Source organism: Micromys minutus, assembly GCF_963924665.1.
Source record: "Micromys minutus genome assembly, chromosome: 25".
In the NCBI taxonomy this organism is placed as follows: domain Eukaryota; kingdom Metazoa; phylum Chordata; class Mammalia; order Rodentia; family Muridae; genus Micromys; species Micromys minutus.
The window spans coordinates 22,337,752-22,350,464 of record NC_137960.1 but is presented as its reverse complement, the minus strand read 5'-3'; the positions used below and the strand labels follow the sequence as shown (position 1 = coordinate 22,350,464).

General features: G+C 48.2%; 1 protein-coding gene across 1 annotated transcript in view; it reads right to left on the bottom strand.

Annotated features, from left to right (window-relative positions):
• The window catches only part of HK1 (hexokinase 1), a 63,706-nt gene that overhangs the window by 35,722 nt on the left and 15,271 nt on the right, over window positions 1-12,713 (bottom strand). Inside the window, exon 2 of the mRNA XM_080938022.1 lies at window positions 7,470-7,632. Within this exon, the coding sequence (XP_080794148.1) occupies window positions 7,470-7,632 (163 nt within the window). The remainder of the gene's footprint in view (window positions 1-7,469; window positions 7,633-12,713) is intronic.

The following is a 12,713-nucleotide window of genomic DNA, read 5'->3' as shown; positions in this document are numbered from 1 at the left end:
AAGCAGGAAAGGAAAGCAGTGTCCGTCTCAACAAGGTAGGAGAGAAAAGAAGTTGTCCTCTGACCTCCATAAGCATGCTATGTATGTGTTGATTGATTGATTGATTGATTGATTGATTAATGTAAGGCCTGGAATGTTGCTTGATAGTGGAGCATTTGCTTAGCTTGCCTGAGGTTGCCTAGTCATTGTCCTATTGCTGTGAAAAGACACCATGACCACAGCAGCTCTTATAAAAGAAAGCATTTAATTGGGGGTGGCTTACAGTTTATAGAGGGTTAGTTATCATGGAGGGAAGCAGACAGACAGACAGACAGTAGAGCAATAGCTGAATTTTATATCTGATCTATAAGCAGCAGGCAGAGAGAGAGAGACAGAGACAGAGACAGAGACAGGACAGAGGCAGAGATAAGACCTGCTATGTGCTTTTGAAACCTCAAAGCTCATACCCCAGTGACGCACCTTACTTCCACGAGGTGGGGACCAAGCATTCAAGCATATGACCCTATGGGGGCCATTCTCTTTCAAATCACACATAAGTTCAGTCTCTGCCAGGAAAAAGAAAGATAGATGGAAAGAGGAAGGAAAGGAGGAAGGGAGGAAAGAAGATAGATAGATGGGTAAGAGGAATGGCTACATAGATAACTCAATACAGTGGTTGACAGGCAAGCAGGAGGACCTGAGTTCAATCCCCAGAACCAGTGTGAAAGAAGCCAGGCGAGTAATGCACTCGCCGCACCAGCGGTGGACAGCACTTGGGATCCCAGGCGCTCACTGGCCAGCCAGCCCAGCCACTGTTAGGCCCCAGACCAATGAAAGACTCATGTCCAAAAGGAAGACTGACATACCTGAAGGATGACACCTGAAGCTGACCTCTGGCTCCACACATGCATGGACATGCTTCCACATACACACATACACATATGCTCATATGCACACTAACGGGGCTGGAGAGATGGGTAAAGCCCTTTCCGTGCAAGCCTGAAGACTTGAGTTCAATGGCTGGATCCCCCCAACCTCGTAAAAGTGGGAGGAAAGAGTCAACTCCACACAACTGTCCTGAGCTCCACACATGTGTGTACATGCCACACTTTCACAATAACAATAATTAAATTTAAGTTATAAAATTTAGTGACGATAAAGAGACACTAACATCTTTTATTTTTCTGGTTACTTTTGTGGTGCTGACCATTGGGCTCCACGGTCTCACCAAGCCCCATCTGTTTCTGGTTTTGCTGTTTAGTTCTGTGATATGCATAAGAATCCAACCAGCCAGGGGCTGGAGAGATGGCTCAGTGGTTAAGAGCACTGCCTGCTCTCCCAGAGGTCCTGAGTTCAAATCCCAGCCATCACATGGTGGTTCACAACCATCTGTAATGAGATCTGGTGTGTCTGAAGACAGCAACAGTGTTGGCCCAATCCTGTTTCAAAGGCTGACTGGGCATGGGGGATGGGCAGGACAGCCTGTGCTGACTTCTCAACCACCGGGGAGAAACCTCTTTTCTTTTATTCATCTGACCATGAGACCAAGTTGGCAACTAAAAATTTTCCCAGTTACAAAAGTTTTTAATGAATCAAGCCTAAGTATATATCCACTGTATAAAAGAGAATACTGTATTTTTGGAGGGAAAGAAAAATTACTTAAATAAAAATAAAGCCGGGTATGGTGAAGCATGAACTTAATCCCAGCACTCAGGAGGCAGAAGCAGACAGATCTCTGAGTTTGAGGCCAGCCTGATCCACATAGAGAGTCCCTGGCCAGCCTGGTCTACACAGAGAGTTCCTGGCCAGCCAGGGTTGCACAGTAAGAGCCTGTTTCAAAACAAAGTAGAACCCAAAACAAGTAAAATATACAGGCAGACAGAGACACAGTTTCATGGCTGGTTGACTTGGCAGGAGTCCCTTCAGCTAGCTGTAGCAGGAAGCTAAATGTCCAGAAAGAACCGTGTTGTATCCTTACCTCATACCCTGTACAAAACATTAACTCCAAGTAGATCAAAGACCTAAATAAAAGATCTGATGCCATCACACTCCAGAAAGAAAAATAGATGCGACCGTTTCGACCTTGCCTTTGGCGATTGGCTTCTTTAAAAAAAAGAGGGAGTTCAGGCAGGATCAGAAAGGATGGCCATGACAATGGCCAGGACAGAGTTTATAAAAATAAACAAAAACAATAACGAAACAAACAGAAAAACCAGCCTGGGTGGCAGTGAAGGAGAGGGTGGGTTTGAGAAGTACCTGACTGGTGAATGCTGACAGCCAAGGGGTCTCTCTTGAAGCAGGGTCCTCTCTACCTATGGTGTCTCTAGCTACATCTTCAGTGTGCTGTGTGGCTGAGAAGAAATGGTTACCACCCTTATTTGAAAAATCACTTTTATAGCCTAGAAATGCTAGAAAAATATTAAGTCCATCCCATGCGTATGGAGGAGAAAGCGCCAAGCATACTGGTCCCACCAGTGGCCAGGGGACCCTCCCTTCTCACAGAGTCAAAAATACTCAGTGCTCACTGGGTTTGTTTGTTTTATGTCTATAAGTCATCTTCAGCTTCATAAGTGAGAAGTAAGCTTGACACCGGACCGGCTGATTTCACCGGCTCCCCTTGCAGCAGGAGTCTGCAGACAGCAGACTATCTATCTGAGTGTAGAAGCTGGCTCAGCAGGAACTGCCTGGGTCAGTCATGAGGTCTGCTTGTTCTCAGAGGCAGCCTGGCCAGGGACAAAGAGAAATGACTTCAGGTAAGTGCCACGGGGCATTTGTTAAGCTCTGCTGGGTGCCTGGCATTTACTTAGGTCAAACTTAGCATTCTCCTCTCCTGCCTAAACCTCTTAAGTAGCTTCTTACACAGCCGGTTGGGAGAGGACGGAGGGGAGAGAGCATTGGCTGTTTCCCCTTCTGCCTCCTTCCACAGCATCAGCAATACCAGCGAGAGCTCTGCCCTCTTCATCCCTCAGAGCTGCCCCTACATAGCCCCAGGACGGGTCCTATGGCTGGGGACCTACAGAAAGGCCCTCCCAAGGAACAACAGAGTGTGCGGGGATGCTAATGGAACTCACTATGCTTCTCACAGTGCCCTACAGGTCCCTCCACAGCAGTCAGCCATTTTCTGTTTATTATGGTATTCAGATCATTCAAAAAAAATTAAGATTTATTATATATATTATATATATTTTATATATATATATATATATATATATATATATATATATATATATATATATATATATATATCATTGCTGTCTTCAGACACAGCAGAATAGGGCATAGGATCCCATTACAGATGGTTATGAGCCACTGTGTGGTTGCTGGGATTTGAACTCAGGACTTCCAGAAGAGCAGTCAGTGCTTGTAACCCCTCAGCCATCATCTCTCCAGCCCCTCCTTCAAAAAAAAAATTTTTTTTTTCTAAATAGAGAAACTCATGGCATTTCTCCTGCCTCAGCCTTCCCAAAGGCTGGAACTGTAAGTATGTGTCATCAGACTCCCTCACACTCATTTAACAGAAGAGGCAAAGGGAGGCTGAGACTAAAGAAAGTTCTCCAAGGTCCTGCTGAATGAGAGAGCTGGAGACTTCACCATTTGGTTTGGATTTTATTTCTTTTTACGTCCTCTTACTTCAAGTTCAGCTGCCAAGGGCTTATGTCCAACTTCCTCTCTGTGTCTTCAGTTTCAAATCTGCCTCCTCCCCCCTCTGCCAGGGCCTCCTCCCCTAACTCCTCCCAGCATTTCCCATAGTACTGTGGGGAGGGAGCCGCTCTTCAAGAGAAGGCTCATTAAGCAGAGCTCTGAAGGGCCCGGCCCCTCTCTGCACTTCTAATAATGAAGGTCATTATTGCCAGACCTTCATTAAATAATAGAAAGCAAACACAGAGGCAGGTGCCTCCAAGCCCCAGCCTGTGCTGGAACACAAGACAAACAGAACCTGCCTTCATAAAGTGCCCTGCTCTGGGAATGCGCTACAGGCAAGCCAGCTCCAGGGACAGTCTTTATCCTAAACTCCCCCAGAACCACTCACCTGCCACCTGAACTTCAAGTCACCCTCAGAGCAGCATTCAAGGTAGCCAGTGCTACATCAGACCCAAAAGAAGCGAATTAGCATGTGGTGGCCCTCACCTTTAATCCCAGCACTCAGGCAGGTGGATATCTGTGAGTTCAAGGCCAGCCTGGTCTACAGAACGAGTTCCTAGGACTACAGGACTCAAAAAAGAAAAAGAAAAAGAATATGCTCAAATATACTATAAATCATTCTACTTGGAATGGAAAAAGATAATGCTATGCCCATATGCTTTCAGAAAACTGTGGCTTCTCTGTAAAGAACTTGTTGTGACCCATGAAGGGAAACAAACATCTAAGAGTGTATAGCACCCCATAGCTCCCAGGCTAACCAAGACCTACAATACCTTTAGCACTAAATGGAGCGGGGTGGGGGGGAACCTCAGGAATGAGAGTCAACCAGGAGAAACTGTACGAGGAATATTGTCCATTAGTAACACCCAAGGGGGCTGGAGAGAGAGATGGCTCAGTGGTTAAGAGCACTGACTGTTCTTCCAGAGGTCCTGAGTTCCAATCCCCAGCAACCACATGGTGGCTCACAACCATCTGTAATGAGATCTGATGCCCTCTTCTGGTGTGTCTCAGGACAAGTACAGTGTTCTCACATAAAAATAAATCTTAAAAAAAAAAGAAAAAAAAAAAAAAAAAAGAAATCCAAGGAAGGCCAAAGGGACGGCTCGGTAGTCAAGAGCAAGGGCTGCTCTTGTAGAGGACCCGTCCCCAGAACCTACCATCTATAACTCCAGTTGCAAGGCATCTGATGCCCTCTTCTAACTTCAGAGGTCCCAAGCACATGGAGCCCATACATGCAGACAAAACATTTACATGTACAGAAAAACAAAACACGAAACCAAAAAACAATAACAACAACAAAAACTCTTCACACCCCTAATCCCAACAGGTAGATTGGGAGGTAGAGGCAGGTCAGTTATAACTACACAAATGAGAACCTGTCTCAATAGATATAGAAGAATGGATGGATGGATGGATGAATGGATGGATGGATGGATGGGTAGATGATAGATAGATAGATAGATAGACAGACAGACAGATAGATAGACAGACAGACCTACCTATCTTTGAAGAAAAAACCCACAAGTACACAACTTTATGAATATTTGTATCCAGGGGTCAGTGCTGCCAACCTGTGAGTGGAACCTTATCTGGGAATGGGATCTGATAAAGAGAAAGATCACCACTGTGGGCCCTAACCCAAGGTGGCATCCCTTAGGACAAGTGACAAGGACCCAGAGGACCCAATGGTCATCATCGCTCAGGTATTTGGCTTCACCTTCTCCTTTACTTTCTCTTTTTCTTATTAATAATGATCTGTGCTCTGTGCCCCTCAGATCAGTATTGATCCCACCAGCACCAGAGGAAGCAGTGGGGGCCAAAGGAGGCCAAAGGCCCAGGCTGCTGGCTCTGACTCCTCAGACCTTGTGACTGTGTCCCAATATGGGTGCGTAGCTACGTGAGTCATCACATTGGGATACCACTGATTTCGAGGCACACCATTATCTGATGGAACATTAACGAAGAAAAAAAAATGCTGCTGGGCTGATTATGAGGTTCGGATAACTGAGGTGGAGGAGGAACCAAAGGAAACGCTATACAAAAGACAATGCAGCTTTCAGAGGCCTTTTAAGAATAGGAGATTCCAGATAAATGAGATGTGGACGTTGATTCCAGGGAGGGTGGCTGTGCTAAAGCAAACAGATCTGTCTTCGGCCGGAATACCCAGGGGCTTTAGTATCCACCTGGCTGGGTCTGGAAGCGTATCTGAGGGGCAAAGTGTCCAGGTTACTGCTGTCCCGCTTTGAGACCCTCAACCCTGGAAATGGATGGTGGGAAAGATGGAGGAGGGGCCACAGTTTGATCTAAGGAAGGGAGCTGCTGGGAGGTGCAAGTTCAGAAAGAAGAGACACATCTCCTTCCTCCTTCCCACTAACTCCTCCTTCCTGGTCACACGGGCTCACAGTCACCTTCCAAGTTCCCAAGCCCAGCTCACTTGCCTCTCCCTCCGGACTCAGCCGCCAAAGGCACGGCTGACCTCAGCTCAGACACGGGACAGATTCTCTGCCCACTTGTGGTCCATCCAGGGCTGAGAAAAACTAAGAATGAACACGAGAGGCTCCCATCCCCAGCCGCAGGCATCAGAACACACTCAGAGCACAGCAGCCAGGGTCATTCGGCCTGCCAGAACCGCTTCAAAAGCCAAACTAGTAACCAACCCCTGAGCAGACAGAAAGGTCCTGAGCAAAACCGGTTCAGCTCTTGAACAAAGAGACATCAAAGACAGAGACAGTGTGAGTGTGGTGGATCCCAGCTATAAAACAGGCCTAATGCCACCAAGTAGTAACCGGACCCAAAACTCACTGAGGACAATCCCAAGGCCAGGTATATAGCCAGAACTATTCTGGCTCCAGCCAGATTGTGCACACAGCAAGCCCAACATTTGCTGGGAAAACCACTGTAAAAGGCTGCTTCTTAAAAATCACTAGATCAGACTGGATCCAGGCCTCCAGAGCAGTAAAGAAATCTTATAGGAGTAAACTAAAAAAAAAAAAAAAAAAAAACATAGCTCCCCTCATGACATACGATGGGTGAGTCCCAATTCTAGTACTGGTGTGGCTTCAGCATTCACCTTTGCAAACTGGTAGTTAACTATGAATTGTCCAGACAAAATGGCTACCAGTGAGCAAATGAAGCCAGGACCTCCCAGCTTCCACTGGGCAGTGAAGAGCAGACAGCAATACCCAGAAAGCAATAATGTCAGTCCTCGGGGACTTCAACTCCCTGCAGCAGGCAGGAGCCACAAGAATGCAGATCAAGGGGAGACTTCTTGGGGCTACCTTAACACATTGTGTAGGGAATTTTTCCAAAAGAGAACTTGAATATCCCACCTCTGGGCACAAGACCTACCTGACCACTAGGAATGCTACTTTTCAGGAGCTCCAAAGGAAAGATGGCCTGGTGCTCGGAGTTCTCCAGAACAAACCCTAGGTTTACAGTAGAGATGAAGATAACCCACAAAGCACCTGTAAATCCCTAAATGCTAAACTTTCCATGTGTCACATAATCCTGAGGGTAGGCATTGATTGTTCAGTATGGTGTCATCAGTGACTGGCGCTTGGTAAATGCCCAGCAGGTATACGACACATGGGTTGATGTATGGATGGAGGGATCAATGGGGGAACAAGGGAATGGGTGGCTGGGTGGCTGGGTGGGTGGGTGGGTGGGTAGGTGGGTGGATGAGTGGGTGGGTGGGTGGGTGGATGAGTGGGTGGGTGAGTGGATGGAAGGAGAGAGGGTAAAGCTAGATTAATAGATAGACTCATGAATGGGTAACATGAGCAAATACCTGTTAGAAGAATGGGTTTCACAGGGCACCCAGCTCATAAAGCCAGACCTCTCAGACTCACCTGAGCCATCTGGAATGGACCGGACGAAGGTGGGCAGCATCTTGACGGAGGCTGTTGGATTATAATCCCGGGAGAGGCCATTCTTCATCTCTTTCTTGAAGCGTGTCAGGATGTCTATCAGAATTTCATCAGAGAGCCGCATGGAATACAGATACTTATCAATCTGGGGGAAGGAACAAGAAGGGAGAAGAAGGCTGAGTTTGAGAAGTTCAGTTCCGCTCCAGCCTGGATGGGCATGACAAGAAACAGGGGGCCTGGGTGATCGACACACCGGAGCAGCCTGGAGGGGCCATCGCACAGGAGGAGGCTGTTGATTCCCTCAACCGTGCCAACCAAAGTCAGTCCACAGTGCTGCTGCCCTCTTCCCCACCTAGAAAACCAACAAGACAACCCCAAGGCTAGTTCCAATCCTGGATACCACACGCTGTGTGCTGTTCGGCCCCAAGGAGATGCAGGAAGCAGGCAAGTTCCCTCCCAGTACCTCTGTGAGAGATAGCTAGTTCATCAAGGTTGGTTGGCAAGGACACACAGGTTAAGACCACGGGTTCTAGAACCAGCCCCCTAGTTTCAAGTCTGAGCCCTGCTGTCTAAGAGGTGTGTGTGTGGATTTTCCTTTCTTCAGTTGGAATAAACTGGACTTAACCAGGCATGGTGGTGTACACCTACGATGCCAGCACTCGGGAGACCGGGGCAGGAGAATCACAAGTTCAAGGCCAGCCTGGAGTGTATAACAAGACTCTCAAAAAACAGCAATAAAAGAACGAAGGAATGAGGCAGTAATGCCAATGGGCTTCTTTTGGCACACAGCTTTCTTAAAAGTTTCGTTTATTTTTATTTTATGTGTATTCTGTGTTTTGCCTACATCTGTGTTAAGTGTGCTGTGTTTGTGCCTGACACCCACAGAGGCCAGAAGAAGGTGCCACCTCTCCTGGAACTGGCATTATAGAGGACTGTAAGTCACCATGTGGGTACTGGGAATCGAACCCAGGTCCTCTGCAAGAGTAACAAGTGCTCCCCAGTGCTCAGCCATCTCTCTAGTGCCAAATACAATTCCCAAGAAGGTAGAGTAATAGATAGTCAGAGAACAGAACCGTCCAGAATAGCACAGGCAGCTGACCCCAGGGGGAGGCATTAACCCCAGCTTCAGAATGAACAGCACCAGCCCTTCCCCCCCCCCCCCCCCCGGGAGGGCCCACGCTCACACATGGGGACTCTGTGCCTACTAGATGTGCTCACAGCTCCAAACACACAGGATCCTAATCTCAAACCCCCTTGCGGTCGTCACTGATTGTTTTTTCTGATTACTCTCTGAAACCGTGTTTCACTGGAGGAGGGCTGGGGGCATCACTCAGTTGGCAGACCTCTTGCCCAGCATGCACGAGGCCCTGCTTCAAACCTGGGTCTGCCTGGGTCTGGCAACATCCGCCCATTCGGCACCCTCGCTGCCTCCTCACCTGCCTCCCCACCGCAGAGGCGCCCTCCCACTCTCAGCAGCTCTGTGTACTCCCCTTTGCACTCCCTGTATCTATCTCTTGTTGCTGCTGCCTCAGGCGCCTCAGGTCCTGTGGTCACCCCCACCTGAACCGCCTTCCTCCTCTTCCCAGCCCCTCAAGTTCCAGGTCAAGTGAAGTCTTTCTCCTGAAGTCACCCAAGTCCTCCAAGGCTGGAGATAACCCTTTCCCATGGTGCTGAGCCCTGCAACTCACCCATTACAACTTCCTGTGCTGTGTGCCTCAGTCACCCCAGTGGCCCCTTTGCACACAGAAGGCTCCCACTGCTTACAGCCAGATTTATGACCCAGAAACACTGACAAGACCTTGATGCTGATTGGCTGATTAGCTGCAGAGACTGGCGTCCAGTACTCACTGTTCAGAATGGTTGGAAATGTCCTGCCTCGGGGACAAGAGTCCCCAGGCTAGGTCACTTCTGCATATTTGCTCTGGTCTCCAGGCCCGCTGTCTCCTGTTGCATAGATAACCATGGTGCTAGGAGTCTACTCTGTGGCCAGAGGGGAATCACTGGGCCCGTCCCCATCATCGTCCAGTCTTTTCTTTCTCCTTCTCGGCAAGCCACATGAGGGACAATCAGCTGCCACACGAGCACAGCCTGTGTGGAGACACACAGTGCTCTACCCCAAAGCTGGCAGGTGCGTGTGTGGCCAAAAGTGAATGGAAATCAGTTCAGTGCGGATGGAGCTGACAGCTCAAGAGATGAAGAAGCCAAGAGTGGCTGCATCACACAGGGTCCCAAGAGCCAAGCCAACAAATACAGACCTGATCCCAGCACATGGTGAACCCGAGAGCATCAAAGAGGACCCAAGGAGATGGCGGAGCCTCCAAAGGAGCAAGAAGGCATCTGCAGGCAGTAGGGACCTGGCCTCCAGGAATAAGTCACAGGGCCATCCCAGCCTCCTGTGACTTCTTCATCTGCCACCCTCCTCACACAAAGTCCTGACTGTCTAGTGATGCCCATCCCCTTCTGACACAGTGTAGGTGCCCCCAGGGGAAGGAAGTTTTTTAAATGGAGCTTTGCCCGGCACAGAGGAGCAGCTAGGAGGCTGCTGGCTGCTGGAACCCTCCTGTAATCACATGAACCACGCGCTTTCATGTCCAGTGTGGCATTTACCCTTCCAAAAGACCTTGTCGGGAAGATGTTGTTAATCCTTGTTTTACAGCTGCAGGAGTGGGGCCACACGTAGCTAAATGATCCATTCAAAGAACACAGCCAGGGGAGCACAGTCTTTCACCAGCACGTCTAAGCTTAGCTCACCAGGCAACCATCCATGACCCTTGAGGGCCTACCTATGGAGAGCAGTTGAGGTCTTCCAGCTGGTTAGGGAGAAGGTTCTAGAAAAGGCAGGACTCAGGCTGGAGAGATGGCTCAGTGGTTAAGAGCACTGGCTGCTCTTCCAAGGGTTCTGAGTTCAATTCCCAGCAACCACACGGTGGCTCACAACAGCATCACAAAGCTGTAATGAGATTTAATGTCCTCTTCTGGAGTGTCTGAAGAGAGTGACAGTGTACTCGCATACATAAAATAAACAAGTATTTTAGAAAAAATGAAGGAAAGAAAGGAAGAAAGAGAGAGAGAAAGAGGAAAGGCAGGACTCTCTAAAGCTCCCCAGGTAACCTGGCTCCTAACTGGAAGACTATTTCTGTTACAGATACTATAATCACAAATTCCAGCATTTCAAGTTGACCTAGCCCATAGAGAGAGGGGAAAAAAAATCAAACGGGTCCTGCAGGTCAACAAGAGATGAAATCACTTCCCAGGAGACAAGCTCATGCTCCAGCTGGTACCAGGACTCCAGCCTTTTCCTTTACAGTGTGAGACTCGAGGAAATTTTAATTCTACAGAGAGGTTCATCCTGGCTCACACGGCAGGGATTCAACCCAGCATGGCTCAGGAGGCGTGGCAGCAGGCGCATGAGGCAATGGGTTATGTGAGTCAGTGGAACTCTAGATAGCCCCTTCTCCCCCAACTACACACACACACACTCATACACACTCACTCACTCACGCATACATACACTCAAACACACACTCACAATCATATATTCAATCACTATCACACACACACACATACACTGACACACTGACGCACTCAAACACTTCCCACATTCACACACACATACACACACTCACAATCATATACTCAAACACTGACAATCACACCACTATCACACACACACACACATACACTGACACACTCAAACACTTCCCACATTCACATACACATACACACACTCACAATCATATACTCAATCACTGACAATCACACATATATATACATGCACACAGACCCCCACACACACTCACACACACACATATATTCACACACACTCACACACAAACATTCACACACACACTCTCACATACATACACATTTACACACTCACACATACACACTCACAATCATATATTCAATCAGACAATCACACACAGACATACACACACATACACACTGACACACTAAAACACTTCACACATTTACACTCACATACACACACAATCATATACTCAATCACAACCACACACATGACACACATTCACACTCATATACACACTCACCCACACACTCACATTTATACACTCTTACACACATTCACACACATACGCACAATAATATACTCAATCACTATCACACACACAATAATATACTCAATCACTGACTATCACACACACACACACACACACACACACACACACACACACACACACAGCTCTAGGCTGTCCCATGCTCTGGTACATTGTGCATCACATGACTCTACAGGGATCTACTCGGGTGGACAGGGACATGGATAGCCAGGCCTGTAGCTCTTGCCAGAGCCAAATCAGACTCCAGGGCCTGTGCCACCACCCCATGTGAGACTAGTCCTATCCACGAGTAGGGTCTCACTGTTCCTCGGTGTATATATACCAAGAGGGCCTTGAAACTCAGCACCTTGCACAGATGGACTCTGGCTGAGGCAGCAGATGCCATCAGCAGAGAGAATGTCACCTTGCCAAGTCCCCTGGCCACAAGCCCTCTGTCCGATGAAAGAACTGGTGGCCAGGCACTGGGCCCTGTTAACTCACATGGCTGTGCCTGACCGCAGTCCCACCCTCTGGATCCCAAAAGGACAAGCACAAAAAAAAAAAAAAAAAAATTCAAGACTAGACATGCCCAAGTGAGCAGGCCTCGGGACAGGATTGCCAGTAACCGTTGGCAACATGAGCACTTTCACTTTCTATGGAAAGGGTTTGGTTGTGGAAATTTTCACCCCTTCTCCCAGCCGCTCTCTGTGGGAATTTCGAATGAGAGAACTCGGAATGGTGACACACGCCCGTCGTGCTGGAAGCTGAAGCAGGAGGGTTGCAAGTGAAGCCAGCCTTGTCTACACAGAAAGACAGTGTTTAAAAAAACAGGTAAATCTGGGCTGAGACTCTAGCTCAGCTGCTAGAGTGGTTGCTCAGCATGCAGGAAGTCCTAGGTTCCACCCATAGTGCCACATAAACCAAGTGTACGGTTTTAGCATGTGGGAGATAGAAAGTGGAATAACAGAAGCTCAAGGTCAGGGCTGGGGAAGATGGTGCACTGGGTAAGAGCATTTGCTGGGAAAGCAGGAGGACCTGAGTTCAAATCCCCAGCACCCATGTAAGACTCCAGCATGTTCTCTACAGCCCTCTTGTCTCAGAGTTTTACTGCTGTGAACAGTCCCAGTAGTCTCTTCTATTCTGGACTCTCTAAAGCCAGAGCCACATG